Source organism: Galeopterus variegatus, unplaced genomic scaffold (genome assembly GCF_000696425.1).
Source record: "Galeopterus variegatus unplaced genomic scaffold, G_variegatus-3.0.2 Scaffold2042, whole genome shotgun sequence".
Classification (NCBI taxonomy): domain Eukaryota; kingdom Metazoa; phylum Chordata; class Mammalia; order Dermoptera; family Cynocephalidae; genus Galeopterus; species Galeopterus variegatus.
The window spans coordinates 256,077-284,060 of NW_007728153.1; the positions used below are offsets into that span (position 1 = coordinate 256,077).

Genomic DNA, 27,984 nt, shown 5'->3' on the forward strand with positions numbered 1-27,984 from the left:
TTAGTGGCTCTTGCTTTACCTAATAGAGTGTCTTGTACATCATAGACATCTCATACATATTTAATGAACTCTATTACACGCCAGCCCAGATAGCATGGTTCTTTTCATTTCTATAGGATTGGTTAATATTTTTGTAAATGCAAACCCAAGGTTATATACTGTGCAAAGAGCTATTCCGATCACAACAGTAAAATTTACATTGAACTACAGGACTTAAGATCCTCTTCAGTACCACATATTTCAAACTTTTTTCTCTCAAAGTGATCATTTTAGGCCCTCATCAGACACCAAACCCGCCAGTGCCTTGATCTTGAATTTCCCAGACTTCCAGAACTGTGAGAAATAAATTCCTGTTGTTTACAAATCACCTCATCTATGGTATTTTGTTTTAGCAGCTCAAATGGACTAAGACAATGCTGTTAGTTTTACCCCTACTACTTTCATAAATTTTCTTTTTCTGTTTTCACTGTCTTGACCTTCCTTCAGGCCATCATTTTCCACTGGGAGCACTGTAACTGGTCTCTGTCTCAAGTCTTCTTCCTTCCATCCATTCTCCATGAAGCAGTCAGAGATTTGTGATGTTTGAAATGCAGATGTTCCCCCTGCTTAAAACTTTCATGGCCTCCCACTGCCCTGTGAAGTCCAAGCTCCTTAATACAGGCTACAGAGCCTTGGGATCCGGCCTCTGTATATCCAGTCCAACTATCATCTTCCCCTTCTTCCCCAGCAAAAGTTGTAAGACATGCTTCCGTTTGTGTTACTTTGTCTGCCTGGAATAAGTTCTCTGCCAGCCCCCCTTATTTGCACAGCTAATCAATGCCTACACATACTTTAAAACATGGTTCAGATAACATCTTCTGTAAAATATTATCTGCGCACGCCACCCCCATCTACCCTTAGACTCAGGATTCTTCAAATATGAGTATCTGTGTGTAAACTCTGGAAAATTTTCAGCTATTGTAACTTTGAACACTTCCTGAGTCTCCCTGTTCATCTAGAAGTCCTGCTAGATGTGTGATTCTACTTATTAATTGCCAATTTATTGCATTTTCTACCATTTTAATCTCTGTGCTACATTCTTGGTAACTTTCTCAGATCTATCAATTCAATAATTCTTTTATTATTCCTTTTTAAAATTTATTTTTTTAAAGGAATTTATTTTTTTAATTGAAATGTGTTGATTGTTCATATTTATGGAGTACAGAGTTATATTTCAATACAAGTATATAACGTGTGATGACCAAATCAGGGTAATTAGTATATTCATCATTATAAAACTTTATTATTTCTTTGCAATGAGAATATTTGGTCTCCTTTCTTCTAGCCATTTGAGAACATACAATAAATTATTGTTAATTATAGATGCCTAGCACTACTGTACATCATTAGAACTTATTTTTCCTATCTAGCTGTAATTTTGTGTCCATTAACCAACCTCTCCCTATCCCCTCCTCCCTCTTTCCCAGCCTCTAGTAACCACAATTTCACTCTCTACTTCTAAAAGTCCAACTTATTTTTGTAGCTCCCATGTGAGTGAGAACATGCAGTATTTATCTTCCTGTGCATGACTTATTTCCCTTAACAATGTCTTCTACACACTGCTGCAAATGACAGGATTTCATTCTTTTTCATGGCTGAGTAGTATTCCACTATGTATATATACCACATTTGCTTTACCCATTCATCTGTCAGTGAACACCTAGGTTGATTCCTTATCTTGGCTGTTGTGAATAGTGCTGCAGTAAACATGTGGGTGCATCTCTCTCTTCAGTATGCTAATTTCCTTTCCTTTGCATAAATACCCAGAAGCAGGACTGCAGGACCATATGGTAGTTCTATTTTTAGTTTTATGAGAAACCTCTATACTGTTTTCCATAATGTCTGTACTAATTTACATTCCCACCAACAGTTTAAGAGTTCTTTCTCAGCATCCTCACCAGCATTTATTTTTTCTTTTTGATAATAGCCATTCTAACTGGGGTAAGATGATATGATTGTGGTTTTGATTTGCATTTTCTTGATGGTTAGTGATGTTTAGCATTTTTTTATATACCTGTTGGCTATTTGTAGGTCTTCTTTTGAGAAATCTGTGCTTTAGAAATTTTCTCCATAAAATTTTTGCCCAGATCAATGTCTTGAAGTGTTTCCCCTGTTTTCTTCTAGTAGTTCTATAGTTTAAGGTCTTAAATTTAAGTCTTCAGTCCATTTTGAGTTGATCTTAGTAAATGGTAAGAGATAGGGGGCTAGTTTCATTGTTCTGTAAATGGATATCCAGTTTTCTTAACACCGTTAATATAAGAGGCTATCTTTTCCCCAGTGTATGTTCTTGGCACCTTTGTCAAAGATCAGCTGGCTGTAAGTTTGTGGGCTGATTTCTGGGTTCTCTATTCTATTCCATTGGTCTGAGTGTCTGTTTTTATGCCAGTACTAAGCTGCTTTGGTTACTATAGCTTTGTAGTATAGTTTGAAGTCAGGTAGCATTATACTTCCAGCTTTATTTCTTTTACTTGGGATTGCTTTGGCTATTCGGCATCTTTTGTTGTTCCATATGAATATTAGGATGTTTTTCTATTTCTGTGAAGAATGTCATTGGTATTTGGATGGTGACTGCACTGAATCTGTAGATCACTTTGGGGAGTATGGACATTTTCACAATGTTAATTTGGAAGAATTAATGTTAACTTGGAAGAATACTGTCAAAATGACCATACTCCCCAAAGCAATCTACAGATTCAATGCAGTTCCCATCCAAATACCAATGACATTCTTCACAGAGACAGAAAAGACAATCCTACCACAAAAGATCCCAAATACCAAAGCAATCCTGAGCAAAAAGCACAAAACTTAAGGCATCACACTAATTCAATAATTATTTTCAGCCGTGTTCAATCAGGTATCCAAATTTAATCCTTTCCTCCTATATTTAAGTTGTTTGGGGTGTTTCTTCAAAATTCCAACTGTTCTATTTTTCAGTGTTCTATTCCTTCCTTGTGATTTCTGTTCTTTTATAAATTCTTCAGTCTTTTAAAAGTCATTTTAAGTGTACCTATTTGTTGTTTTTCTCAGACTGTTCTATTATCCCAGATTCCTGGAGGTGCCAAGTTTCCTATTCACTTGTCTACTGTCACTTTTTCATGTTTTTCTTATTTGATTTGTAATTTTTAGAGTCCACTTCAGGTAGTACTGGCTATTCTGTGGTTGTCTAACGTACTTTGGTTGTGACATTATTGCTAAAAGTGGTTTTGTTTCGCCTTCTCCTAAATTTTACCACACCCAAACCAATTTATACATTGTTTTTGACTTGAAGAATTCCACACTACGCAGGTAAAGCATAAACATGGGGCTTCAATTTCTTACAGGAAATTTTGTCCCCCAGCCCAGAGCCCCAGGAAAAAAAGCTTTCTTATGCCTTCTCTGAGTTGCTGGGGTATGGGTAAGAGGTCCTTTTAGCCCATTTTCCCTGAAGGAGCAGCTTTTCCAGGATCCTAGCTTTATCCAACTGCCTCAACTTGAGCCTCCCAGGTTTTCCAGGCCCAAAGCCATGTCCTTAATGCCCCAAATGAATGTAACTTCCAATAATAGTGTGTAGGGCCTATATATATACTCCAGTTTCTGCCAACCCCTGCCCTGGCAGGCTCTCTGATCAGGTTTTAAGTTCTCTCTGATTTCTTTTGGACCCATCTATATATTTAAATCTGTTATTTTATCCAGCATTTTTGTGTCTATCAACTTAGTCTACCATTTTTCAAAACCTCTTTGTAAAGACTCTGTTTTACAATGCTACCATGTGAGGTAAGTATAATAAGGAAACTGAAGGTCACCTTTAGTAAGTGGCAGTCAAGATTCAAACCCAGATTTGTATGACTTTCAAAACCCTACCATTTTCTCTTTATACACACCCCATTATCTCACGGAATTGAAATTATTTGGTTAAATGGTAGTTGCCAAAAAGATTAAGATTTTTAAAATGGCCACAAATTAATAATGAATAAGAGTTCTAGTTTAGCTAACTTCATTTTTGCCAGCATTTGGTTATTAAATATAAAAACATCAAGTTCACTGTTTTAATTAATTTGTATTTTTCATTACCAGCAAGGATAAATACTTGTCCATTATTGTTTCTACGTTCTCTTGTTATGCTTCCATGTGTTGCAGAGTGCGTAGCATATGAGAAATGAAATTCTATCACAAACCAGGGCCTATATGGAAAATAAATAGCTACTTATTACCCAAGATCAATGAAAGAAAAAGCAAATTTACTAAAATATTTCTTTATTTGAATAAGGTCAATGTCATTTCTTGAATTCCAGCTAGCGTCAAGTAACAATCAGAAAAAAAACTTGACAAAATGTTATCCAATTGAAATTGACAGCGAATAGAAAATCCTTTTAAACTTTAAGTGATATCATAAAAGAAATATATTAAATAGGCAACATACAGATCTAAAAAGTTGCAAGTGTTGATTTTACACTAGATCTTATAAATAAAAAAAATCCCCAATATAATCATTTGTTCACTATCTCCTTTCAACAAGCACATGGAAAGATAATCACATCTTAATATTCACAAGTGTTATTTATGTTCTTTACAAAGATTGCATCTCTGCAAAGCAGTGGGGAGGCAATCCCTTATTCAAGTAATTTCTGTTTTCCCCAGGTTATCAAAATGTACAATTGTCTGCAATAAAATGTCACCACAATCAAAATCAGGAAAGCAAAAAGCTTTAGCAGAGAGCCTTCAAGATAGCAGTTTTCATGGCTTGACCATGATCTGAAGATGATGTTGTAAGTATGAAAGCCATTACCAAAGTACTAAGAGCTGTAGGTAATGATCTGGACTTAGTCTGTAGTTGCTAATGAACCACGAGTATTAGTTAAAGAAACATTAACTAAATTGTTTAAGTATAAAAGAATCAGTGCACATTTGCTCATGTCATCGATAATAAAAATATTATATTATGCTCTCAGCTCAGCTTTAAAGCAACAAAGCAAACACCTATGCTTTTTTCACTCCCCTCTTAGTGGTTTTCAAACATTAGTGTGCTTGGAATCATCTGAGGTGCCTGCTAAATACTGACATCCTGAAGCCCCACCCCTGAGTTTTGATTCAGGTGGTTTGAAATGGGGCCCCAGCATCTGTATTCTTAACAAGTACACCATGACCTAGATGGTCCACAGACCATACTATGAGAAACACTGATATCCCTTTAATATATAACAAAATATTGTTTATTGTTTGCAACTTCATGGTAAAATTTCAAGCTGAATAAAACATTCAAACAATTAGAACACAAATAGCTACATTAAATAAGAGCATTAACCATTAAGTAATTGCATTTTCTTTTTAAAAGTGGCATCTTAAACATAATGACTTTCATTAAAAATTTAAATCAATTTTGTTTTAATCCAAGGCACCTATGAAATACTTGCTGGTGTGAGAGAAGTGAACAAATTCAATTATACAGAATAGCACAGAAATGAAAGAATCCTGGCAGTGACTGATTTTTCCACAAAACAAACATTTTTGTTCAGAAATGAGCTACTTAAAGTCAGTGATTTTAAAGAAAACAAACTAAACTTAAATAATATGATAAACACTTGGTGTGAACTGCTTTACTGAGTGGTTTTCAAGCAAATTAAATTACTAAGTAAAAAAGAAAAAAGATTCATGTTCATGCTCTTTTTAATAGCCGTCTCCACTTGTATTAGGAATGGCCAGAACGATTCCCCTTGAATTTTAGCCTGAAAAATGTATACTGCATACATAGATCTGGTATTCCTTTAATGTTCAGGCACATGTGACCATGGACTTTATAATACTGGATTTGGCAGCCTTTTATCTCAAGAGGATTTCCCAAATTTCATAGTCTACAACTTAAACATTCTTCTGAAGGTATTAAGTTTTTTTCATGGAATAAGAGTAAAGTCTGTGATGATGATGTCTCTGAAACATGAATTTCAAAATGTTAACACTACAAAGGAAAAACACTAAAGAAACATTTTCTATGTTGAAGTGACTGAACCAGAGTAAGTCATCATTAGCAAATTCTCTTTCAGGGTTCTAAAATAAATGCTAACATAAAAAGCAACACAAGTCTGTTTGCCAACACAGGACGAGTAAGGTATTGTTAAGGCAGAGTTTTTCATAAAGTCTTTGTACAGATTTTAGGTCATTAGCCCAATCTGTAAATGACATTTGAGAGCAAACCTAAGAAGGCTTGGAAGAATTCAATAGTACTATTTAATAGAACAGTATTGTTTTTAATTCTATGGCAAATGAAAGACAACCACTTTAGCTAAAAGAGATAAAACAGTGTTTTGAAGCCAGAAAAACTAAGTCTACATCCACTGCGAAAAATTAAATTAATCTGCATTTTAAAATGTCATTTAGAGACTGTTTCTATAATACCTAGAATTATGTACACAGACTATAAAAACCCCTTCCAGTCTGACACTTGAAGGTTAACTTTACTAACAAGTGCTTCACAATATCCTTAAGTTCTGGCATAAAAAGGAAGAAATCAAAAGCATTCACTGTATTTTTCAAATTTTGCCTTCAAAACTCTTAAAATTGCTTCAACTACAGCCTCCTTAATTTAAAAGAGTATGCAAATAGTCACAAACTCCAGGTTGCAATGAGTAACGTAAACCAGAATGTAGTGGTAGGTTTTTTGAATTTAAAACATCCTCAGATCATGCAATCTGAGCTGAATTTACATGCTATACAAAATGGGAAAAATAAGTTCCTTAAATTACAAATATAAATACGAAAATCATTTTCATAATATTGAACTGACACTGTGGGAATAGAGGCATGCAAGAATATAGGCAATCATGAAATGAATACATTACCAGACAAAATACCCATAAAAACCATTATCAGAGGAATGTTTTCATCTAAATGGTTTTATAGGCAAAAAGCAGCTCTTAATTTCCCCCAAGAATTTTCTTTAAAAGTGAAATATACCATTGATAATCAGAGGGAAAAAAGACTTCAATAAACATCCTGAAGCCTATTATCTAGATCTTAAAACTTCCAGACAAAATATTCTTTGATTTCATACGGAGCTGTGTTAAGATTAACGGACTGCAGGACTGGGTCTCAGATTAGGAAATTATGACCTCTAAAAAAATACTTTGGTTACAAAATAAACATGACGGGAAATCTTAACTAGACCTCACATTTTGGAAGGCAGGAAGGCAAGTATATCTATGTTAAATAAGGAGACCTCCAATATTGGAGACTTAGGGGTAACATTCATATCCAGGGGTTGCCCCCATTATTAACTCTCTTACTTGTCAATATTCTTTTCAGTGGCTGCATTCTACCGACCAGAAATTCACTGAAATTTAAACAGATTTATGAACTATGAACAAATTTATGTGTAGTCGTCTTTGTTTAAGGGTTATTCTTACTGCAAATCAATAAACAGTTATTTTATAAAAAACTTAATAATTTAGACTATGAAGCAATTTAAATACTTAAAATTCCTTCAAAAGGACATTTTGTATATACATACATGATGTACACATATGAAAATGGTGGTCAAAAGAATTTTTTGGCAGCTGCTTCTTGCTGAGTCCTAAAGAAAAAAAGGAAGAAAAACTAAAAGAAGTTCTATACATTTAACTTTGGAAAGAAGTAGGATCACTTAAATTAAAATACCAATGCCTTCTGAAGTATAAAAAAGATACATTAAGTGTATATTCTATGTGAAATGAAATAGACTAGAAATAACATTTGCTTTGTATGAACCTAATTTTATAGGTATTGCAAGTTGTATTATGGGCATATATAACTTTGCTGAATATTTCAAATTAAACAGATACAAGAAAATGTTGGGTCAAATTTTATCAAGAGACTTACCTGTACATGATATAACCAATGAATAACACCGTTTGTACCACTACGAATATAACAAAGTGGATCGTAGATAAACATGATGGAAATGGTGGTAGTTCTGGGCATTTCGGTTTTTCATTTGATGGCTACAAGGCAAAGAACTTTCTATTACAATTACTCTAGATAGTACTTTGGAAAAACAAGTGTGAAATATTTAAATTCACAGTTTACTATATAAATAAGTATGGTTATTTATTCATCCCCCCAAATATCTTTTATTCCTTTAACTTTTACTGCCAATTTTTTTTGAAAGTGTAGTTGACAGTGAAAGTCCTCCACCTTTTCCTGTTCAGTCACTAACTCATTGCCATGTGGCTCCTAGCTTCATTTCGGTGATGGTGATTTTAGTGTCCTTAAAGATCAAGAGACTGGGGTCACCACAGACCCCTGGACACTCCCAGTTCACACTTGCTATACTGGTGTAGTTATTAATAGTGCCCCCTTCACTCTCAAAAGTGTTCCAGTTCAGACAATAAAGTACATGGTTACCCTATCAATAAGCTACTTGACAAATATACTAGCTTTTTCTCAGTCCTCATCCTCTCCAGTTCACAGCATTGAACATTACTGACTAGCGTTCTGAAAAATGTTTCTTTTCCTTTCCATGAGTATTCCTTCCATTTTAAGGTGGTAATTAAATACCAGGGACAAAGATTTCATCAATGTATCCAGACAGAATGGCTTCTAAGATGACTTGTTTTTAGTATGGTTACATCTACAGGGCAAAGTTCTTCAGTACATATATCCTACCCACAGCATCAACTTGGTCACTGCAACAAATGCAAATAGTGGGAAAAAATAATCTCAAACAGAACTAAGAAAACAGATAATAATGCTTTAGATGAGAGGTCATGGTTAATAAGAAACTATTAGGCCATATTTGAAAAAAAATGTATATTCAAGAAATATACATAAAAATACAGTTAAGAAAGGTAGTGTCCAAAAATATAAAGAAGGCAAGATTGCAAGTTGACGACTTAAGTTGCTAGAAACAAACCCAATGCAATCCAACCCAATCCAAACACACAAAACCTGACTAAAGGCAAATGAAGCTAACAAGACAGTAAGAAACTATCAGATCAGAACCTTGGGGAAAAAAATAAGCTAAAGAAATACACTTTAAACAACCCATGAGTCAGAAAAGATATTAAAATGGAAATCAGAAAATATTTTTGTTGAGCAATAAAATATAAATACTACCTATAAAAAACTCATGGGATGGGAGGAGCAACTCCAATCCCATGCTACTGACCATGAACGGTTAACTGCTATGGGAGCTACTCCTCCACCTTAAACAACTAGAAAACCAGGACACATGGACATTTTGAACATATGGAACAATTCTATCTTGAACATTAAAAATGAACATTAGTACCAACTAAAAGGTTAAAATATTTTCAATAGAATAAAGTAGAATATGAGTTCTTCCTTTCCTAAAGATTATGATAATTATAAAAGGAGCAAGAAACAAAGTTACCATATTTCTCTGCACTAAGTTATCGATATCCCTCTTTACTATGTGCAGGTGCTCTTTGATGTCATTGAAGTGCTGTGTTGTCTCATAGACTCCTCCTACAGAGCCAGGATGCTGTATTCCACTGACCAGTCTAACAGTTTCACTCATGGAATTCCTGAAACAGAAAATTCCTTCATACAATGAAATCACTAGAAAGATGATTTTTTCAATCACAGATTTCAAATGGTTGTATCTTTTTAAGCTTAATATATCAGATAAAAAAAGGTAAAGAAAATTAAGTATTTTTAATAACTGAATTGTCTTCAAAATTGGAAAATAATTTATAAAACTACAACTTAACATTATGTCTTTATCTAAGGTCACCTAACCACATAGATAATACTACTAAGTAATCTGTGTTAAAATCAATAGTATAAGTGGATATTGAATAACATAATGGATGATACTCTTAATATTTACTAAAGGTCACCTAACCACATAGATAATACTACTAAGTAATCTGTGTTAAAATCAATAGTATAAGTGGATATTGAATAACATAATGGATGATACTCTTAATAAAGTAATAAGAAATCTTTCTAGGTGTTCAATATTGTCCAGTAAAGGATTTACCTTATCAGGCCTGGACTTTCCAAATCCTCTACACTCTGAAGGTTTTCAGGACTGGACCTTGACCATCCCCTGGGAGATGACCTATGAACCCCTGAACTATCCTGCCTGCTTAAGAGTACCTTTCTATATCTGGGGACTTGAGCTCCCCCAAGAGAATTTATGCAAACAATGTGATTTTTTCTTGCCTGGGGCCTTAGGCTTCCACTGTATCAATCTGACCTCAAGGGGGATTGGAGACTGAGTACTGAAGGTCAGTCACGTGGGTGCTCCACACCTATGTAATTGACCTTTAATAAAAACTCTGGACATGAAAGCTCGGGTGAGCATCCCAGGCTGGTAGCACTTTACATGTGCTGTCAAACATCTCTGTTGGCAGAATTAAGTAATGTCTGTGAGACTCCCCTGGGAAAGGACAACTGGAAGCTTGCTCCTGGTTTCTCCTGGACTCCACCCTATTCATCTTTTCTTGTTGCTGATTTTACTCTATACCCTTTCAGTGTAATAAACAATAACCATGAACATACCAGCTTTTCTGAGTTCTGTGAGTACTTCTAGCAAATCATAGAACTAAAGGAGTCTTGGGGACCTGAGTACAAATGTAATTCTATTTCTTCTTGTGGTTCTACCAGATAGTCCCCATATACAAACCTAGTGCTTCAACTGGAACCAAACCAAGAAGCATCTATCTGTTCCAAATATAAAGAAAAAACTTGCTGTTTGGTATATTGAGGTGTTATAGTATCCAATGCAGTATCTTTTTGAAGGGTAATTTTGACCTTATACAAGAGTACTTCTGAAAGTTCATGGAAAAATAGAATTAAAATATAATATGAATGTTTCCATGAACTTTTTGAAGAGCCCTTGTACAACATTTTACCTTATATACTGACTTTAAAATATAATCTCCATGCAAGATGTGATTCCACTAATCAGATGTAAAATAAATAGCTCTAACACTGAGTATGCCCTTTGGATATGAGTCTCTAAGCAGAAAAGCAAGACACTACATATATTTTTCTTCATTAATGGCAGAAATATAACAGGACTATTTATTAATAAATAAAAATGAATATGGATTTCAATTCACCTGAAAATATCAAGTTACTTTACCTAGGAATAATTAAAAAGCTCTATAAATGGCAAATGGTTTGAAATTAACATACATAATATGAATTATCTTCAAGTCTGGTGATTTTGGGGTGAGGTAGATAAAATAAGATTGGACTGGCAAAATGTTCATAGTTGCTGAAGCTGATTGATGGCTATGCAGAGGTTCACTGTGTTATCCTCTCTACTTCTATGTATGTTTGAAAATGGCCATAAAAAGTCTTTAAGAATCCTTAAGGGTCTCCATAATCTGTTTGCAGCTTATCTTCCTAACTTTATCTCCCACTACTCCCTTATCTGTATTGGCTCCTGTCATTCCCTGAAAATACCCTTCACCTTTAAGCCTCTGTCTTTGTGATGTTCTCTCTTGTCATGATCCCTTCCCAATATCTATGGTCTAAAATTTAACACCCAATTCAAATGCTACCTTTCTTCTACAATCTCCTTTCCCTGATCCTTTCCTGCCAGATGCAATAACTCCCTACACACACACACACACACACACACACACTTTTTGCTTTGTATCTGCATATATGGATGATCTCCCTCATATATCATAAGCTCCCTGAGTCATGTCTCTGATTTCCTGACAGTGCCTTCAACAGTTATGGTTCAATTTGGATGAATAAATTCATGTTATCTCACTTATTTCCTTGGAGTTAAAATTAGTTGAAAAAGAGCTTTACTGAAAGAAAACACAAAGAAAAAGACTCAAATACTAGAATTACTTAGAAATAACACAATATGTCAGACAGAATGTTAAGTAAAATAAAATTTTTTAAAAATTATATTTGAGTTATATTTGTAATAAATTTAAAACTAGGTATAAAATAGCTCAAGTGCTTTCTGAATCAATATCAGGTGTTGATGAACATTTCTTTTAATGGTATATGTTTGCTCAAGAAAATTTATGCATTAAAACCCAAATTAAGAATTATATTTTAATGTACCTAAAATACTTACCAAGACTAAAACCTTCCAGAATGTATAACTTTCTCACATATCTGTATTTAAACCTATCACTTTCCAAAAGCATGAACTCACTTACATATACACGTTTTTTAATATACAAGAATTGAGTCACTTAATGAAGTCCATTCAATAATTATTTGCCTGTTGATTCTGCTCACATTTATTTGGTACATGTTATGAGCCAACCAATTTTTACGAATATAAACTGCAAGAAAAATGTAATTCCTGCCCTGCCGAGACTAACAGTGTAGCAGGAGAGCAATGTGATAGAACAACTAGAGCTTTACAAAGAGAGATACATTTAATGTAGCTGGGTACCCAGAACTGAGTGTTAAAGGATGAGGTGGGGTCTATGGGGACGGAAATGTGGCGGAAGGAGGGCATATTTAGATCAGGGAACAGGTCAAGTTAAAAGAGGGCTGGACAGAACCCTAGAGAAAAACACTTTTTAAGGGATGATGGGAGAAAACGCAACAAGTGAGAAAAACTGAACGGAAGCAGAAGGGCCAAGAACACCATGAGTGAGCGGAACGCCAGAAGTCTTCAAAGGGAAGAATTTTGAGATGAAGAAGTGGAAAAAAGCATTAGCTGCCACAGAAAGGCGGTTGAACAGCATGCTCTTTAAAATTTCTTTCTGCTAAAAAAAAATTCATGATTCCCTAAGAATATGAAAATCCATACACACACAAACCACCTTTTCTGTAAAAGGCAAATATTTCCTATTTCTTTGCATTTTTTTTCTGAGGCTTAATCCTGAAGAAAAAGCTCCAGAGGACAAATTCAGAAATTTAAGTTCTGTTTTGACATTAACCTATTGTATGCATGACATTTGCTCTCAGTAGGTGGGAGTTTGCAAGGATTGCTAACTACCCTAAAGAAGTGCTTTCAGATAATTCAGCTGGATGGATAGGATTCCTAACCACTCGCTGAATTTTATGATATTTTCATACTACTGTTAAGTGAAACAAGCAAAGCACAAACGTAGTATCTAGAGTATGCCACCCTTCACAGAAGGGATTTAAGAAAATACATATGTGCAGAAAAAACACTGAAAGAATAATCCAGAAACTAACAGGATTGGTTACCAAGAGGAAGTGAAAAAGATTGGAAAGAAGGGAAGGATGGGAATGGGGTAGCAGGAATGGAGAAGTCATACATACATATACACATACACACACACATACACATGCATAGACCTGAGGATACTTCAAAAAGTTCATGGAAAAACAGAATTAGATATATGAATTGTTCCGTGAACTTTTTAAAGTATGTGTGTGTGTGCTTGTGTTTGGGGGGGGGGGGGCCTCTGCCTCTAAGAATCATACCCAAAATATAAACAAATAAAATCAACCAGGATATAGGAGGAATATAAACACTAACAAAGAACATAACTATATTATAAATGAATAACATTAACCATACTGAAGAGAGTGGGGAAGAAGAGAACTAGATTAAGTAACTACCCAGAAAATAGTATCTGGTTTGGATACTTGTAAGGATAGAGACAAAAGGAATTTTACATAATTTTACATCAGTAAATATCTTTCTCACAGGGATATGAGTTAACAATTTGAAACCACTTTACATGTACGTATGTGCATACTAAAAGGGAACCAATAAGTAAATATAGGTAATAGAACCAAATTTCTCCCTGGAGAAACAATTTTCAAATAGAAAAAGAAGGAAGGTCAACCTGTAGAAGAAAAATCAACCCTGTACTGTTCAGTCTAGTCCAGACCAACTGGAATCCAAAATATCTGCATAATCTCATATATATATATATATATTTTTAACACAAAAGTACATTGATGGATACAGAAATACAGACATATGTATATGTGTCGGTTTTATACATACATATATTCCCTAGCACTGCTCACTGAGAGGGCCTAAAAACAATGGCATCCCAGTAGTAATGAGCACACCTAATGCCCAGACCTTGGCTTTTAAATACATTTCTCCAAAAGGAAAGAAAACGGGACTCACTGGAGAAGTGATTGATTCCAGAGCTAGGGCAGAGAAAATACAAGATGAGCCTGGAACATAGTACAGTAACAGAAAGTAAAGAAATGTTTACCAAGAAAAAAAGAGGACTTGTTGAAAGAACAAAGAAGCCAACCCGGAGAAGCTCATAATGACCAAACCTGAAACAATCTGAACAGCAAAATAAACAATGATAGTACTGGATTGTAACTCACAGAATTAATATCCATGAGTCTGTATTGCTATAAATAACTGATTAAATAACAATTGGGAGAAAAAGAATAGTTGGTCCTTATAGTAAAATTCCAATTAAAAAATGTAGAAGAAATGATGAAAATAGGAAAATCAGCATTTGTTAAACACCACATTCTTGTTTCAGGCAAGAAACATCAATGGATGCTAAAATTAGTGAGCAAAAATTTGAAATGAAATAGGATAATTACATAGTCTCAAAGTATCTTCCCCAAAATATTAACCACAAAGGGAAAGATGGTAACTTTATAGTAAGGAAACTAGGAAGAAACCACCATAACTAAGTGACCACAGTCACCATCACCAGTAATGAGATATATCACACCATGAACATGATGCACTGTTGTATTCTTGTCAAAAGACTTCCATTCAATCATGAGTAAACACCAGACAAACCAAATCAAAGGACATTTGACAAAGCTTACTAAAGCTCTTGGAAAGTGTCAATGTCATGAAAGAAAAGGAAAGATGACTGTAAAAGTCTGCAGAAAAATAACAACTAAATTCAACATGTGACTGTTGATAATATCCTGGAACAGAAAAAAGGCACTGGTGGAAAAACTGCTGAAATCTGAATAGGTCATTAGTTTAGTTGACTGTACTGTACTAATGTTAATTTCTTGGTTCTGACAATTATACTATGGTTTGTAAGATGTTAACATTAGGGGAAGATGAGTGAGGGACACATGGAAACTTTCTGTACTACTTTTGCAGCTTCTGAAGTCTAAAATTAGACTGAAGTAAAAAGATTTTTTTAAGTGTTGTTACATGATCTGGTCTCTTCCTAAAATAATTCTATTTAAACTGTTTCAATAGCTAAACTATTCATTTAGTATCATAAAAATTTCAATCATGAGTTCACAGTTTGAAGATTTTTTAAAATGCCAAAGAGCAAAATTGAAGAAATACAAATTTGCAGTTACAAGTTAGATGCCTTTAATCTCTAGATGTTTAGGTATTATCACCTTCTGCTTAATCCAATCCTATTTAATTGTCTAGTCCTAAAGAACTCACCTTGACATTCGTGTTTGTTAAGGGTTGTATTAGGTGGGGCAGTGTACTAAAATATTAGCTTATGAGAACATGACATGATGGCTTGTTTTCTCTGCTGCAAGCATTGACAGCTGTTAATTATTTGCATAAATGAATCATTCTCATTAGAAAGTTATCATTCAGTGTTCCAAGAACACAGTATCTCCTCTCTGCTCTTTGACCAGTTCTCTTAGAGTACAAGATGGGCATGAAAAAGAGATGGTCACACATATTTCCTTCAAAATGGTTTCATTCCATCAAAAATTTCCTGCACCAAGTCTGCTTGTATTACAGTCCTACAATGCTACATATGCTTACCCTCCTAGTATTTTTCATAGAACTATTACATATTACTCCATGTTTTCATATTTTATAAATATAAGACTATACCTGGCTGTCAAGTAACTATAGACCTATTTTTTTTAAAGATACTAAAGCATTTTTTTCAAGTTTATGACAATGTAAAAATTTAGACATATTTGTAGTTTCTAAATATTAAAAGTTCCTGTAGGTATATTCCCCTATTTATAAAATTAATCTAGAAAGTGATTTTTACCCTCATGCAGGAATCTTACAATGATACAGCACTGGCGCACCTAGAAAAGTCACAGATGTAGGATAAAGACATCACATAACACTCAGACACTACTTTTACATACTTACTTCATTTCATTTACTTGTCTCAGAATCTCATGCTGAGTTTTCACAACAGTATCCAGTTCTTGCTGAGTGATCTGGAGGGAAAAAAGATGACCAGCCAGCTCAACAATCCACATTCTGCAGGAGGACATAGCACAGTAGCCTTTATCTTCTTCCCCTCCAGCAAAGGCTAAACAAGGCATCCCTGCATATTTTGACAGCTCACCTGTCCATGCTGCCCTGGGACACCTACTGCTCTTTTAGAGATTTCCTCTGTCAAGGAAGAGACATATCTCCTCTGTTCATCAAGAATCATATCTAACTGTCGGTTCAGCTGCTTGATTTCAAGATGAATACGATTCTGTCCTTCAAAGACTTGTCTTAGCTCACGATCTCCCACACTCTCAAATATTTCATCCGCTGAAAGAAAATTACAAATTAAAATGATCAGAATCACCTACACATATGTACTTTTCAAAACACCACAAGTGACCAAAATGCCAACATATGCCAAAATTAGAACATTACCAACATAGTGGTATAATCTCCCAAATAGTAAGCATGCACTTAATTCAATTGTGATTAAATTACTATTTGTTTTTGCCTTCTTTGGTGGCTGAACACTTATAAATTAAGTCTGAATTTTTTCATTTAAAGATAATTTTCTCTTTCATATATATTGTGTGATTCTATTTATATGACTAGGCAGAACTAATCTATGGTGATACGAATCAAAATAGTGATGGGCTCTGTGGAGTGGGGGTTGACCTGAAGGAGGCATGAGAAAACTTTCTGGGGTGATAAAAATATTCTCTGTACTAATCTGGGTGATGGTTGAATGGTCATACACATTTGCCAAAATTAACCAAACTATACTCTGAACACTAAGTCTTACGTAATGATGTTTAAAACAAATTCAAGAAAATAATGACATTTATATTTTATTTTTATCTTCTTGAAGTCTAAATCATACTGTTGATCATTGAGAGAACTGCACACAAAACAGTGTTCAAAAGCTGGCCACAGGCTTTATTAAGTACAACCTTGAGCATTTATGCTGATGGCTAACGACCCAGATAATAAAAGCTAGTAGATAATATAGTCACACTATTTAGCCTTAACATGTTTTATTTTTGACATCAGCACACTTAAATTTTTAATCATATTGGCTTAGATTAGTATTTTCACATTTTCAATCTTTAAAGTTCAAGATTCTGTTGAGTAGTAGTAGGAGGAGAGGCAGATATCACTTCAAGTATTACAAGTTTTTACTATTCTTTCAAGTTTTGTCAGTTTTCAAGTATTATCCCTATGCTAATAAGGTAATTGTGTTCCACTAAAAGGAAAGACATAAACCTTGTGTGATTTTATTCAACAAATACTTACTGAGCCTCACTACTAGGTCAGCAGAGTTTTGGGGTTTTTTTTAGGTTCAGAGGACATAGCAGTGAACACAGCAAACAAAATCCCTGTCTTCACGGAGCTTCCATTCTAGTGGCTCACTGCTCACCCACATCACCATGGTGCTCTTCGTACCTCTCTAAGCCAGACTCTCATGGGTAAAACATGAATCTCCAGACCCTTAAAGATTGAAGATTTCTCATAAATTGTTTCTAGAAATTACTTGGCATGTAGCAGTTCAGAGAGCAGAGATGGGACAGGCAACACACAGACATGAAAATCCATGACACAGCCACAACCACCGCAGGCTTCACTACAACTCACCAGGCTGCCCTTGAAGGTCAGGGTGACCCTTCTGGAATTCCTCTTTTTTTTTATCCAATTCTTGTTGAAAGTGCTCAAATTCCTCCTGATACTTTTCCTTTTCTTTTTCTGATATTTCTTTATCTGGTGTGGGCTTTTTTGGAGTTTAAGAATAGATTATAAAAAAAGATAAGAAAAACAATAAGATACTTCAATATATGTTCTTTTCCTCATTTCAACTATTTCACCACTAGGTGAAAGGTTAACATAAAAATGTTATTCCCTACTTAAATCATAATCATATGTTTCAAACATCATGCTACTAATAATAACAAAAATAGTAACTACTACCATTTACTGAGCACGTGCTATGAGTGCAGCATTTCACTCAATCCTGCCAACGTCATGAGGCGGCCAGTACAAACACCTCTGTTTGATCAATGAAGAATTGGAATGTTACAGAGGGCAGTAACTTGCACAAGATCACACAGCAACAACTGACAGAAACAAGATCCAAATCTAAGTCAGGCTTCCCAAATTTTCAGCCACAAGGCAAAAATCACTAAACTGATAAAACTTTTTGAAAAACTTTATATACTTACTAGCTCTTTTCCAGGCTCAGTCAATTGGAAAGTCAGAAAAGAAAGGACATCATGGTCATCTACAAATTAAAAAAAAGTCTGAAAAAGTTCCTTAATAGATTATTTTTTTATATTTTTGAATTTATAGATATTTATTGCTTTTAAAAAAATGATCAATAAGGTAAAGAAAAATTAGCTCTAATTTGGTAAGGGCAATGGTGCTCTTTGAGCTTGGAGACAAAAATTCATCTGAAAGATTTACACTGGAAATAATCTAAAAATCATTTTCTTAAACTCTAAGTCAGAACATTTAGCAGTGTTTAACACATAACAGATGTTTAATAAATGTCTGATAAGGAATGAACAAACAAATGAAGGGCCAAAACAAGTCCAAACTCCTAATCCTGGCACCAAGATCCTCCCCCATATTTTCCCACAAATCTCCTTCATGGAAAATGTCCAGCAAAATGACACAAAATTCTGTTCTCCATTTGTTTCCTGTACTGCTCTATCTCTAAACCTGTCTTATCACACATAGAACTCTTTTTGTCTTACTTTCATATTTGTTTCTCTCACAGGGAACATGTTAATAATTTTATTTTATCTAAAGTCACATTTAAAAAATCAAATTAATTTCAAGCTATTCAACGGATCAAACCTCGTAACACTTAACTAAAATACCAATCTTGGCTAGTCATATTCACAAAGCAGAGCAATCAATTTCAAGTGTGCAGCAATCTTTATGCTTTCTGCCACTCTTATGGAGATCTAGAGATCTAGACAGATTAAGGAGAAAATAGTAATACTACAGTGTCAGTTAGGTAATTTGAGAAGTACTGCGGTATAAAGCACTGGACCCAGAGGTCAGAAATCCAGACCAAGTCCTGCCTGGGGCTGACCACTACTGGCCATGGGATCTTCAGAAACTCTTTTCATTTAAGATTTGGCAAACTCATTTAAAAATAGGGTTATAAAAAAAAAATAAGGTTGTAAAGAATAATCCATATACTTGAAAATATGTAAACTACAATCTACTATTTAAACACAAATGGTATTGTTGAATAATAACTTCTTTTATCACTACAAGTGGAAAAAAATGGTAACTTTATCTTTGTTTAAAGTTTAGAACCCAAATAATATTTCCTCAGGTCGCCAAAATCATTTATATGTGATGTGACAACTCTCAGGATCCTAAAACACTTGGCAATTAACCTTTTATAGACTTGACTTTAAATATGTCTCATTCACTGTAAAACAGCACTCAAACTGGTGTTCTAATTTACATATTTGCATGTAGCGCCTGCTGGCTGCATACCTACAAAATGGTGTAAAAGCAGTCTCAACAGACCAAAAGACTGGCACAGCAGACTATGGGAAGGTTCCAACTAGTTCTTAAAGCTTAAAAGTAAACAAGCCTACAAATTCCCAAAATATACTGTTCACGATAAAAGTCAATTCACAAACTTTTAATATTAAAGATAGCAAGAATTACCTGCAAGACCTCCAGTTGCAGCAGATATTCCAAAATGCCCTTGTGTGGGGATAATCATATTTTCCACTTTGGCACAAAATTCAAAATCATTCTGATCTGGTGTGAAGCCATTATTGATCATAACCTAGAAAGACATACTGTAGCTACAGACATTGTAAAATGAATTTCATTTAGGCAAATTTATGACTAATACTATTCAGTCTTGTTTCTTTTTGTTATTACAAAGGATTAACTTTAACCTCAACTATTTGGTATCATTATACAATAAGATATCTCACTAAAGAAAATATTTTTTGCCCCACTACATGTCAGATGCTTAAAAAGAGAAAAATTTGATAACTTTCCATGACAATCTTTCTAAAATGAAATATAGTTTACCTTTTCTTAAGGAGACTTAAGGACTATTACTCTCTTTGAATGTTTCATAAGAAGAGGAATCAGACTTGTTCTGAAACACCAGTGACAAAGCTAAAACCAATAGGTTAAATTTACAATTTTAACTTCAGCTGGTTGAAAATTAAATAGAGTGCCTCAACAAGTAGTGAGCTCCTCTATATTAAATTAGCGGGGTAACTGAACTGTCACAGTTAACAGAGACAACAGAAGTGACAAGTCAAACTGACAAAAAAGGCAGAAAATGAAAAAACTTAAAAAGACATAAGTTTCGGGCCGGCCCGGTGGCGCACTGGAGAGTGCGCCGCTTGGGAGCGTGGCAGCGCTCCCGCCGAGGGTTCGGATCCCATGTGGAGACCGGTTCCCCCCCCCCCCCCCCCGCGGGCACAACACCGAGGGCCCCCCCCCCCCCCCCCGCGGGCACAACACCGAGGGCCCCCCCCCCCCCCCCCGCGGGCACAACACCGAGGGCCCCCCCCCCCCCCCCCGCGGGCACAACACCGAGGGCCCCCCCCCCCCCCCCCGCGGGCACAACACCGAGGGCCCCCCCCCCCCCCCCCGCGGGCACAACACCGAGGGCCCCCCCCCCCCCCCCCGCGGGCACAACACCGAGGGCCCCCCCCCCCCCCCCCGCGGGCACAACACCGAGGGTTGCGATCCCGTTACCGGTCAGTAAAAAAGACAAAAAGGACAAAAAAAAAAAAAAAAAGATATAAGTTTCTACTCTGCAGAAGGTATGTTTAAAGTAATCCTAAATTTCTCACTAAAATCTTAGAATTCTACAAAAGCAAAGGATCCCACTGGACGCATGAATAATCTTTTCATTATCCCAGTCAAGTGGTAGTTTAGCCTCTTCAATACCTTTTACTTCTAACAACCCAATCAGTATAGAGTGGACGCAAAAGGTCAGGCGGACTTTTATCACACTTCAGAGTCAAAGTTTAGTAAGAGACAGATAAGATTAAATCACACAGATGAAATATTATAATACCCTGTCCAAATTTTCAGCAAGAGAATAAAATACCTGTCAATATGAGGAGTTAATCTCCCCAAACCCAAGCAAACTGGTACTAAGTCCTATAGTCTCCACCTTCTAATCATTTCTTCTATTGTCCCTCATCCTTGCTTACGTTCAGACCACAAGTAGGATCCTGCAAGTTAAGATACAGCTGGGCTCAAATCATATTTGTTACTTATTTAGTATGACACTGTCCAAGCTACTTAAAATCTCCCATACTAAATTTCCTCATGTACAAAATGGGATGCTACCCCAGAGCGTTGTTAGAATAACAAAGAAACTGCATGTACAGTACAAAGCACAAAGCATAGTACTTTAAAAGTCAAGAAGTACAAATCATCTTACCCTTTGCTCCTTTCATAAATACCATTATAAGAACACTGCGACCTAAGTCATCTTTCTAAATTGCAGATCTGATCATTTCACTTCTTGCTTAAAACTATTTAAACTTTCTTAAAAGTTCCTTATAGCATAAACTACAGGAGGCCTTGCAAGGCCTGTTACTGCCAGCCGTTCACCTCACTTTCCACTTATCTCCATCCTCCAGCCATACCAAACTACTTGCCTTCCTCAAATAGTTCAACTTCTCTCAAATTTCTATGCCTGCTCTCTCTGCCTGGAATGAATACACACACATACATTCCCCCTGCTTCCATTTAAGAACTTCAGGCTCCTCTTTAAGGTAGGTCAACTCTGAGAAACAGATCCTGATGTGCCCCACCCCCATCTGGCAGAGTTACAGGATTCTAACACCTTGATCCCTTGATGGTGTCTCTGCTGTAGCATTTATCACACAGCACAGTGATGCTACATGTGTCTTCTCTGCTGGATTTTAAGTTCTTCTGGGAGAATAACCTTTGTCCTTCTCATATCTATAATCTGGAGACTTGGACATGTACATAATATGTGCCATACAGTTGGATGCTTAAACGTTTACTGAGAAAAAGGAAATCTACTGGCAAGGTTTTACAACAGATGACCACTTATGCTGAGCTTTGAAGCCACTTGTGTTCTTTTAGAGTAACACTGATGAGTACATGAATAATACCTAAATTTAAGTGCATTTAATTTCTATCAAGAACTCAAAATGCAAAGTCATACTAGAATATTGTTCATCTGATTATCTCTTAATGCATGTTACTTACTGTCAATGTTTTCTGGTAATATATAATCTTTGCCCGGACAGGATAGGGTTTATTACGAAAGTCCCTCTGGCAACTTGCTAAAGCCTGATTAACACCATCACTATAGTATGAGAAAAGGGGAAACAAACAAGAAACTTACAAGACTTTTCAATATTTAAAAATTCAGGAAGATTAAAGTAATATCAAGCTATGACAAACTCTTGGGATACTTCATGTTATTTATTCAGAAGACACAAAATTAACATAAATTTTTCCTGTCAGAACTCTGGGTAACATTAGAAGCCCAATGTTATTACCACGTGCTAATGGCAAGGGAAAGTTATACTATCCCACATGAGATTAGGGCAGTGGTTCTCTACGCTGAGTCAGAAACATAATCACTCACAGAGCTTTTAAAAATGTAGATTCCTAGATTCCACCCAAATCAACTGAAGCAGAATCAAAAGGAGGAGGCCTAGGTACCTCTACATAGCTCCACAGGGAGTTGTGATGAACTACAATACCAAGGTTGAAAATCACTAAGGTAGAAACAGTAAACCAGAGCACAGATAAATAATTTTTCTTACAGTTCACTGATTGGCTAAATGTAATTCCTCCACAACCAACATGAGAAAATCAAAAATGTGTATCCCTAATTCATATATATTATAAATATACTAATCACTTAGAAGCTTTGTAACCTACGGAGAGTCTTTAAATAAAGCAATATTAAGGCTGAATAAAGTGGCATAAATGGCTTACTTTTCAGTTGGGTCAAGGTTCAATTTTATTTTTGAAAGATCTCTTTTACTAAAGATGAAAAAGCATGACTAGTAGCATCACTGAGAGCCTGCAACATCCTCTAACCTTTCAGAAGTATTATATAATTTTAGCTTAAATAAAAACATTTTTTATGCTTAAAACCTGAGGTGGTCCACAGAAAGAACTCTAAAACAGAACAAAATTAAAATAAGACCTTTCCACCAAGTTAAAAAATACTCATATGACTCAAGAAAAAGAATAATCTCATTTTATTTGGAAAGTGTTCAGATTTGAAACAATATATTTCATAAGGTTTCCAAAGAAAAGCTGAAATCAGAAATAATGTAAAACATACACACTTACTTTTGATGGTCATAATGGATTTGTCCATTGTTGCCTATAATTACTATAGCAGGATTATTTTTCTAAAAATAAAGAGAAAGTATTGGTTTTAAAATCCTTAATCAAAGAATTCTAGATCATTCCTGGTGTGCTATGAGGTCTCTCACATCTCTAAGATTCTAAAACTCAAAATTAAAAAATAACATGGGCTCGGCATTCAAGGAATTATCAAAGTTCTTTAAATTGCTAATAATGACCTCTGAAAATCAGTAGAGAAACAACCAGCTGAATGGAAGATCATCAATCTTAAGGCTATAACCCACAAGTCAATGTTCTATATGAAAGTACACTTTGTTCTTAACTGTCTTAGAAGAGGTCATCAGAAAAATTGGCCTGATCAAAAAAAGTAATTAACATATGAAAAAATATGAATATGTGAGCTAACAGTAGTCATGCACTTGGTTGGATGTTCTCATGAAAGAAAACTGCTAGTCTTCTAAACACTACTGGTTTCACTGCCTACATCTAACGATTATTGTTTACCCATCAAAATTACTCCATTATGATCTCAAGTTGGTGTATGAAAATTCGTGCATGCATAGCTTTAAATTGGTAAATTCCCAGCTATATGAATATTAATTATCATATTTAAAATATAGCTTAGGGAGTTCTATACTATTCAACTGAAAGTGTTAAATAAGCTATATTTCTTACTGCCTAATGTTGCTGGCAGATACATCAAAGTGGGTAGCAGTCCTGACAATAAACATACCTTTCCATCATTGTCAAAAGAATCAAAAAATATTCCAACACCATTCCACAAATCAGCTGATCCAAACACAGGGCCCTCCACGCCTTGATTTTCCGTATACCAAATTGCCTAAAAATACATAATGGGGAACAGTTAGAGACTAGAGCCATACTCATTTATACACATTTTCTAAGTTAAAGAAATGATCATACTAAGCCATCAGCTCCAATTCGACCTCTTCCAGTCACTCTAAATGTCACCTCAACTTCCCAGTTCTCAAAAGCTGCTTTTGTCTTTGTCCACACTGACCCTCTTTGGCTTTTTAAAGATGGTGCTATTCGAATTTGATCTGAACTTGGAATAGCATCTAGAAGAGAAATCAGGGAAGAAAAGCTTTAAGTTATAATTAGGTAAAACTCAACGAATCATCAGCGAACTGCTACATATACCTATAAAGATCAAATTTAAAAAAAAATCAAATTTTAACTTAGTAACCTGTACAATAATTTTGTTGTGAAAAAGTTTCATATTGAGTTTCGACTTTAAAATTTTAGGGCTAACACCTCCCTTATCTTTTGAACAGTGAAATCTCTCTGCAAAAAAAGAAAAAAAACAAATAAAGCTGCAACCATACACTAAAAATTCTTGGGGCAGAGGGAGGAAATTAATTATGACTTAAAAGGCAAACTGTTCAATTCTCATAATACTCTTTTTTAAATATCTCAAGCATTTGCATATTATTTTTTTAAAACTGCAATGTGTTTCGTCAGTTTAGAAATGTTAGAAAGCTCAGTGTGAAAAAAACATATCACTAAGAATCAAGAGACTTGTTCCTAGCCTCAGTTCAGCTGTGTGACTTTGATCAAATAATTCTCTTACTCTCTTGGGGTCACCATATGCTCACTGTAAAATGAAGGGGGTGTGCCCAATCATTTCAATAAATACCTTAAAAGTTATATGCAAAGTATACATTCTGTTAGGGAGAGGGCCAACTGAATTTCAATTCGATAGGCAATTCTTCGGCAGCTTCTCAGAGAAAATCTTCAGACTAGGTTCAAGTCCCAGCTCTGCTACTTACTAGCCGTTTGACCTTAGGCAAATTACTCCAAGTTAGAGAAATAACAACCTCATAGGTATCTAAGAACCTATGTAAGTGTATGTAAATATTTCAATAAATGTTAGCTATTCCTCCTATTATAGCACTAGGTAATTATTAAAGCACCAACCACACCTAAAATTTGAACAAATCTAGCATACCCTCTCAGACGTTAACCTGTTCTGACATCCATGCTGGGAAACAAAGCAACTGTAATATCACTTTACAGGTAGGAAAAACAACGAAAGAAAAGTTGAGATACTTTAGTAAAATCAGTCACTGTCACCATCACTTTCAAACACTCAAAGGTTGGGCAGGGGAGCATCATGGAAAGACTACTGGACACAGAATCAGAAGACCTAGATTTGAATGCAATTTTACTGACACCATGTACCCTTTTCCAGGAAAATTAACCTTTCTGAACATCATTTTTTTCATCTATAAAACAGATAACACCTGCCTCACCTAATAAGGATCAAATCAGAGCGTGAACACAAAAGAGCTTTCAGAGCTGTAAAGGGTTACAAACTGTTATCTCTTTTTTTGCCCTTCTGGACCAACAGTACAAAAGGACATTAGAGTTAAGAAAGAGAACACCATAGATTGGTCTTAATTTGTATGTGAACGTAAAGGTCTCTAAACAAATCTTAAATTTCCCCGTTTTAAAATTGTTTTAATGATGGATTGCAGGGCAGAATGAACAGGGGGAAAATGATCAATGGCGTTAAAAGAACAGAGAGACTGTAAAAATTACAGTGACAGTGAAAGCAAGGGATATCCAAAGCAGTGATTCCCAGAGTCAGTAGATAGGTAAGTAAGTCATAGTTAAAATACTAATCCCTTTAGTTCAAATTCAGTCTGGTCACACAACTTCAATTCACTAAGGAAAATTATCTTGACTTTTCTGCAGCAGACTAGCTCGTTATAGCTCTGTAAAGAAAGTCAAGGTAACTAATTTGAGTAGTTGATTAACATTCCTAATCGGGTGATCTGGTGTATGTGAGTGTGAGAAAGAGAGAACAGGCAGGCAATGGAGAGGGGTAGAAATGAAAAAGTGTGAGCAAACTCATCACCAGTACTCAAAAGTTCATCATTCCAAAAAGAAAAACAAAACCAAAAAATCCAAAAACTTCTGCTGGGTATCATTTTTGTGTATCAAGAACAGTGGGTGCATAATAAATGACCGTTAGGTAACAAAATAATTGCTCTACTTCAAATACCTGAGGACTCGCTCATTAAGTCAAATTGAAATTTATACCTTTTAATTACATGTTACTTTCAAGCAACTGGCCCTTCCTAAAAGTGTGCTTCCTATTCAGTAATTACTTTCTCGAAATGAAACGTTTCGTTTCAAGCATTGGACAATCTAAGACAATGTATACAAGCCTCATACAAATGACTGCTTGAACACACATAAACATAGAATTCAAATCGCCAGAGCTTCAGATCTCATATAAAGGCACTTGCCACTTGTTTCAAAGGGTGTATAGAATGGTCACTGAACAGAGCTTATTGCATGCCAAGTGCTAAGGCTGATTCCTCAGTCAGCGGTGACACATCAGTACTAAAACGTGCAGATATGTTTTCTTTCACAAACATACATGCTCTAGCAAGGCTTTCTTGTCTATAAGAGTGCCAAACAAAGAGAATGAGTAAACTACGAAACAGAAGTTATTTCACTTTTTCCAAAAATCGTTTTAAAAAAGAGTTGAAGATATAATGGTATTCTTAGTCTCAGGTTCAGAAACAATCAATACCAAAAAATATATCCCTTCTCCTACTAAATAAAGCCACGAGTGTGAGTATAAAGTTACATAAATTTGTTAATACACAAAAAGTGTGGTCAAAGACCACTCCAAGTCACTGAGAGGCAAATTTAAGGTGTAGTTCAACGGCCTAATGTCTTCTGACATACAAAAACTTAAAAATTACTCTAAGACCAATATATGCCATCTCTGGGGCCATCAGGGGCCACAGGGTACAAACCGGAGCATAAACCATTGCTATATAATACCAGAAAAAGAAAGCCGGGGGTGGGGGTGGGGGTGGAGCGGGGGGAAGCGGGAAGGGGGCATGGAGGCTGCTGGACAGGTCTCAGGCTTGGGGTGATGGGCATTTCCCATAGAGACGTGGAGTTAGGATGAAACCTGATGCCTAGAAGCGACTGAGTGCTCGAAGTGTAAGAAGTAACAGAACACCTCTAGACCAAACGGAAAGTGCCGAAAAGATCAAAGAAAGGAAGACAGGAGAGGGGTGAGAGTGAACAGAAGGGGTGGAAAGACTTTCGGGGACAGGCGGGGGGAACCTGGCGGGCGGGAGGGAACCCGGAGGAGGGGCTGCCGAGAGGGTTCTCTCCGCAGCACACATGGTGTACAGCGGCTGGAACGCCAGGGTACCGGCGGAGAGAAGGTGAAGAGGCGGCGGCGGAAGGCGGGCAGGGCCCCGGGCCCCCGGCCCCCCGCCCTCTGCCCCAGCTTACTCCCAGCGTGGGCCCAGAAAGGCACGGTCCCGTCGCTCTGCACCAGATGCGGCCCCTTGAAGCTGTATTTGTACTCGAAACGGCGATGTGGCAGCGCGGCTGGGGTGCCCGCGGCGCCAGTGGCAGCGGGATCGCCTCCCACGCCCTCGCCCCCCACGAAACGACTCAGCGACAGCAGCAGGGCGCAGAAAAGCGGCCGAGCTCCGGCCTGGAAACCCCTTCGTCTGGATCCCGCCATCTTGGATTCTGGGACGCGGAGGCCGGCG

The 27,984-nt window shown here is 36.1% G+C and overlaps 1 protein-coding gene across 3 annotated transcripts; it reads right to left on the minus strand.

Annotated features, from left to right (window-relative positions):
- Positions 1-4,143: 4,143 nt before the first annotated feature.
- On the minus strand, positions 4,144-27,974 carry LMAN1 (lectin, mannose-binding, 1). 3 transcript variants are annotated; one of them, XM_008580183.1, is made up of 14 exons: positions 27,719-27,974; positions 24,356-24,510; positions 24,165-24,272; positions 23,414-23,475; positions 22,310-22,409; positions 19,754-19,877; positions 18,283-18,341; positions 17,702-17,834; positions 16,203-16,396; positions 16,001-16,071; positions 9,380-9,533; positions 7,867-7,988; positions 7,520-7,582; positions 4,144-4,199 (listed from the first exon to the last, which is right to left on the minus strand). In XM_008580183.1, the coding sequence occupies exons 1-13, from the start codon at positions 27,954-27,956 to the stop codon at positions 7,546-7,548; spliced, it is 1,557 nt and encodes a 518-aa protein (XP_008578405.1). In that variant the 5' UTR covers positions 27,957-27,974; the 3' UTR covers positions 4,144-4,199; positions 7,520-7,545. The 3 variants fall into 3 exon arrangements, with proteins under 3 accessions (XP_008578405.1, XP_008578404.1, XP_008578403.1); XM_008580182.1 differs by lacking the exon at positions 4,144-4,199 and adding an exon at positions 4,256-5,943; XM_008580181.1 differs by lacking the exon at positions 4,144-4,199 and having other exon boundaries at positions 4,256-7,582.
- Between the last annotated feature and the right edge of the window lie 10 nt (positions 27,975-27,984).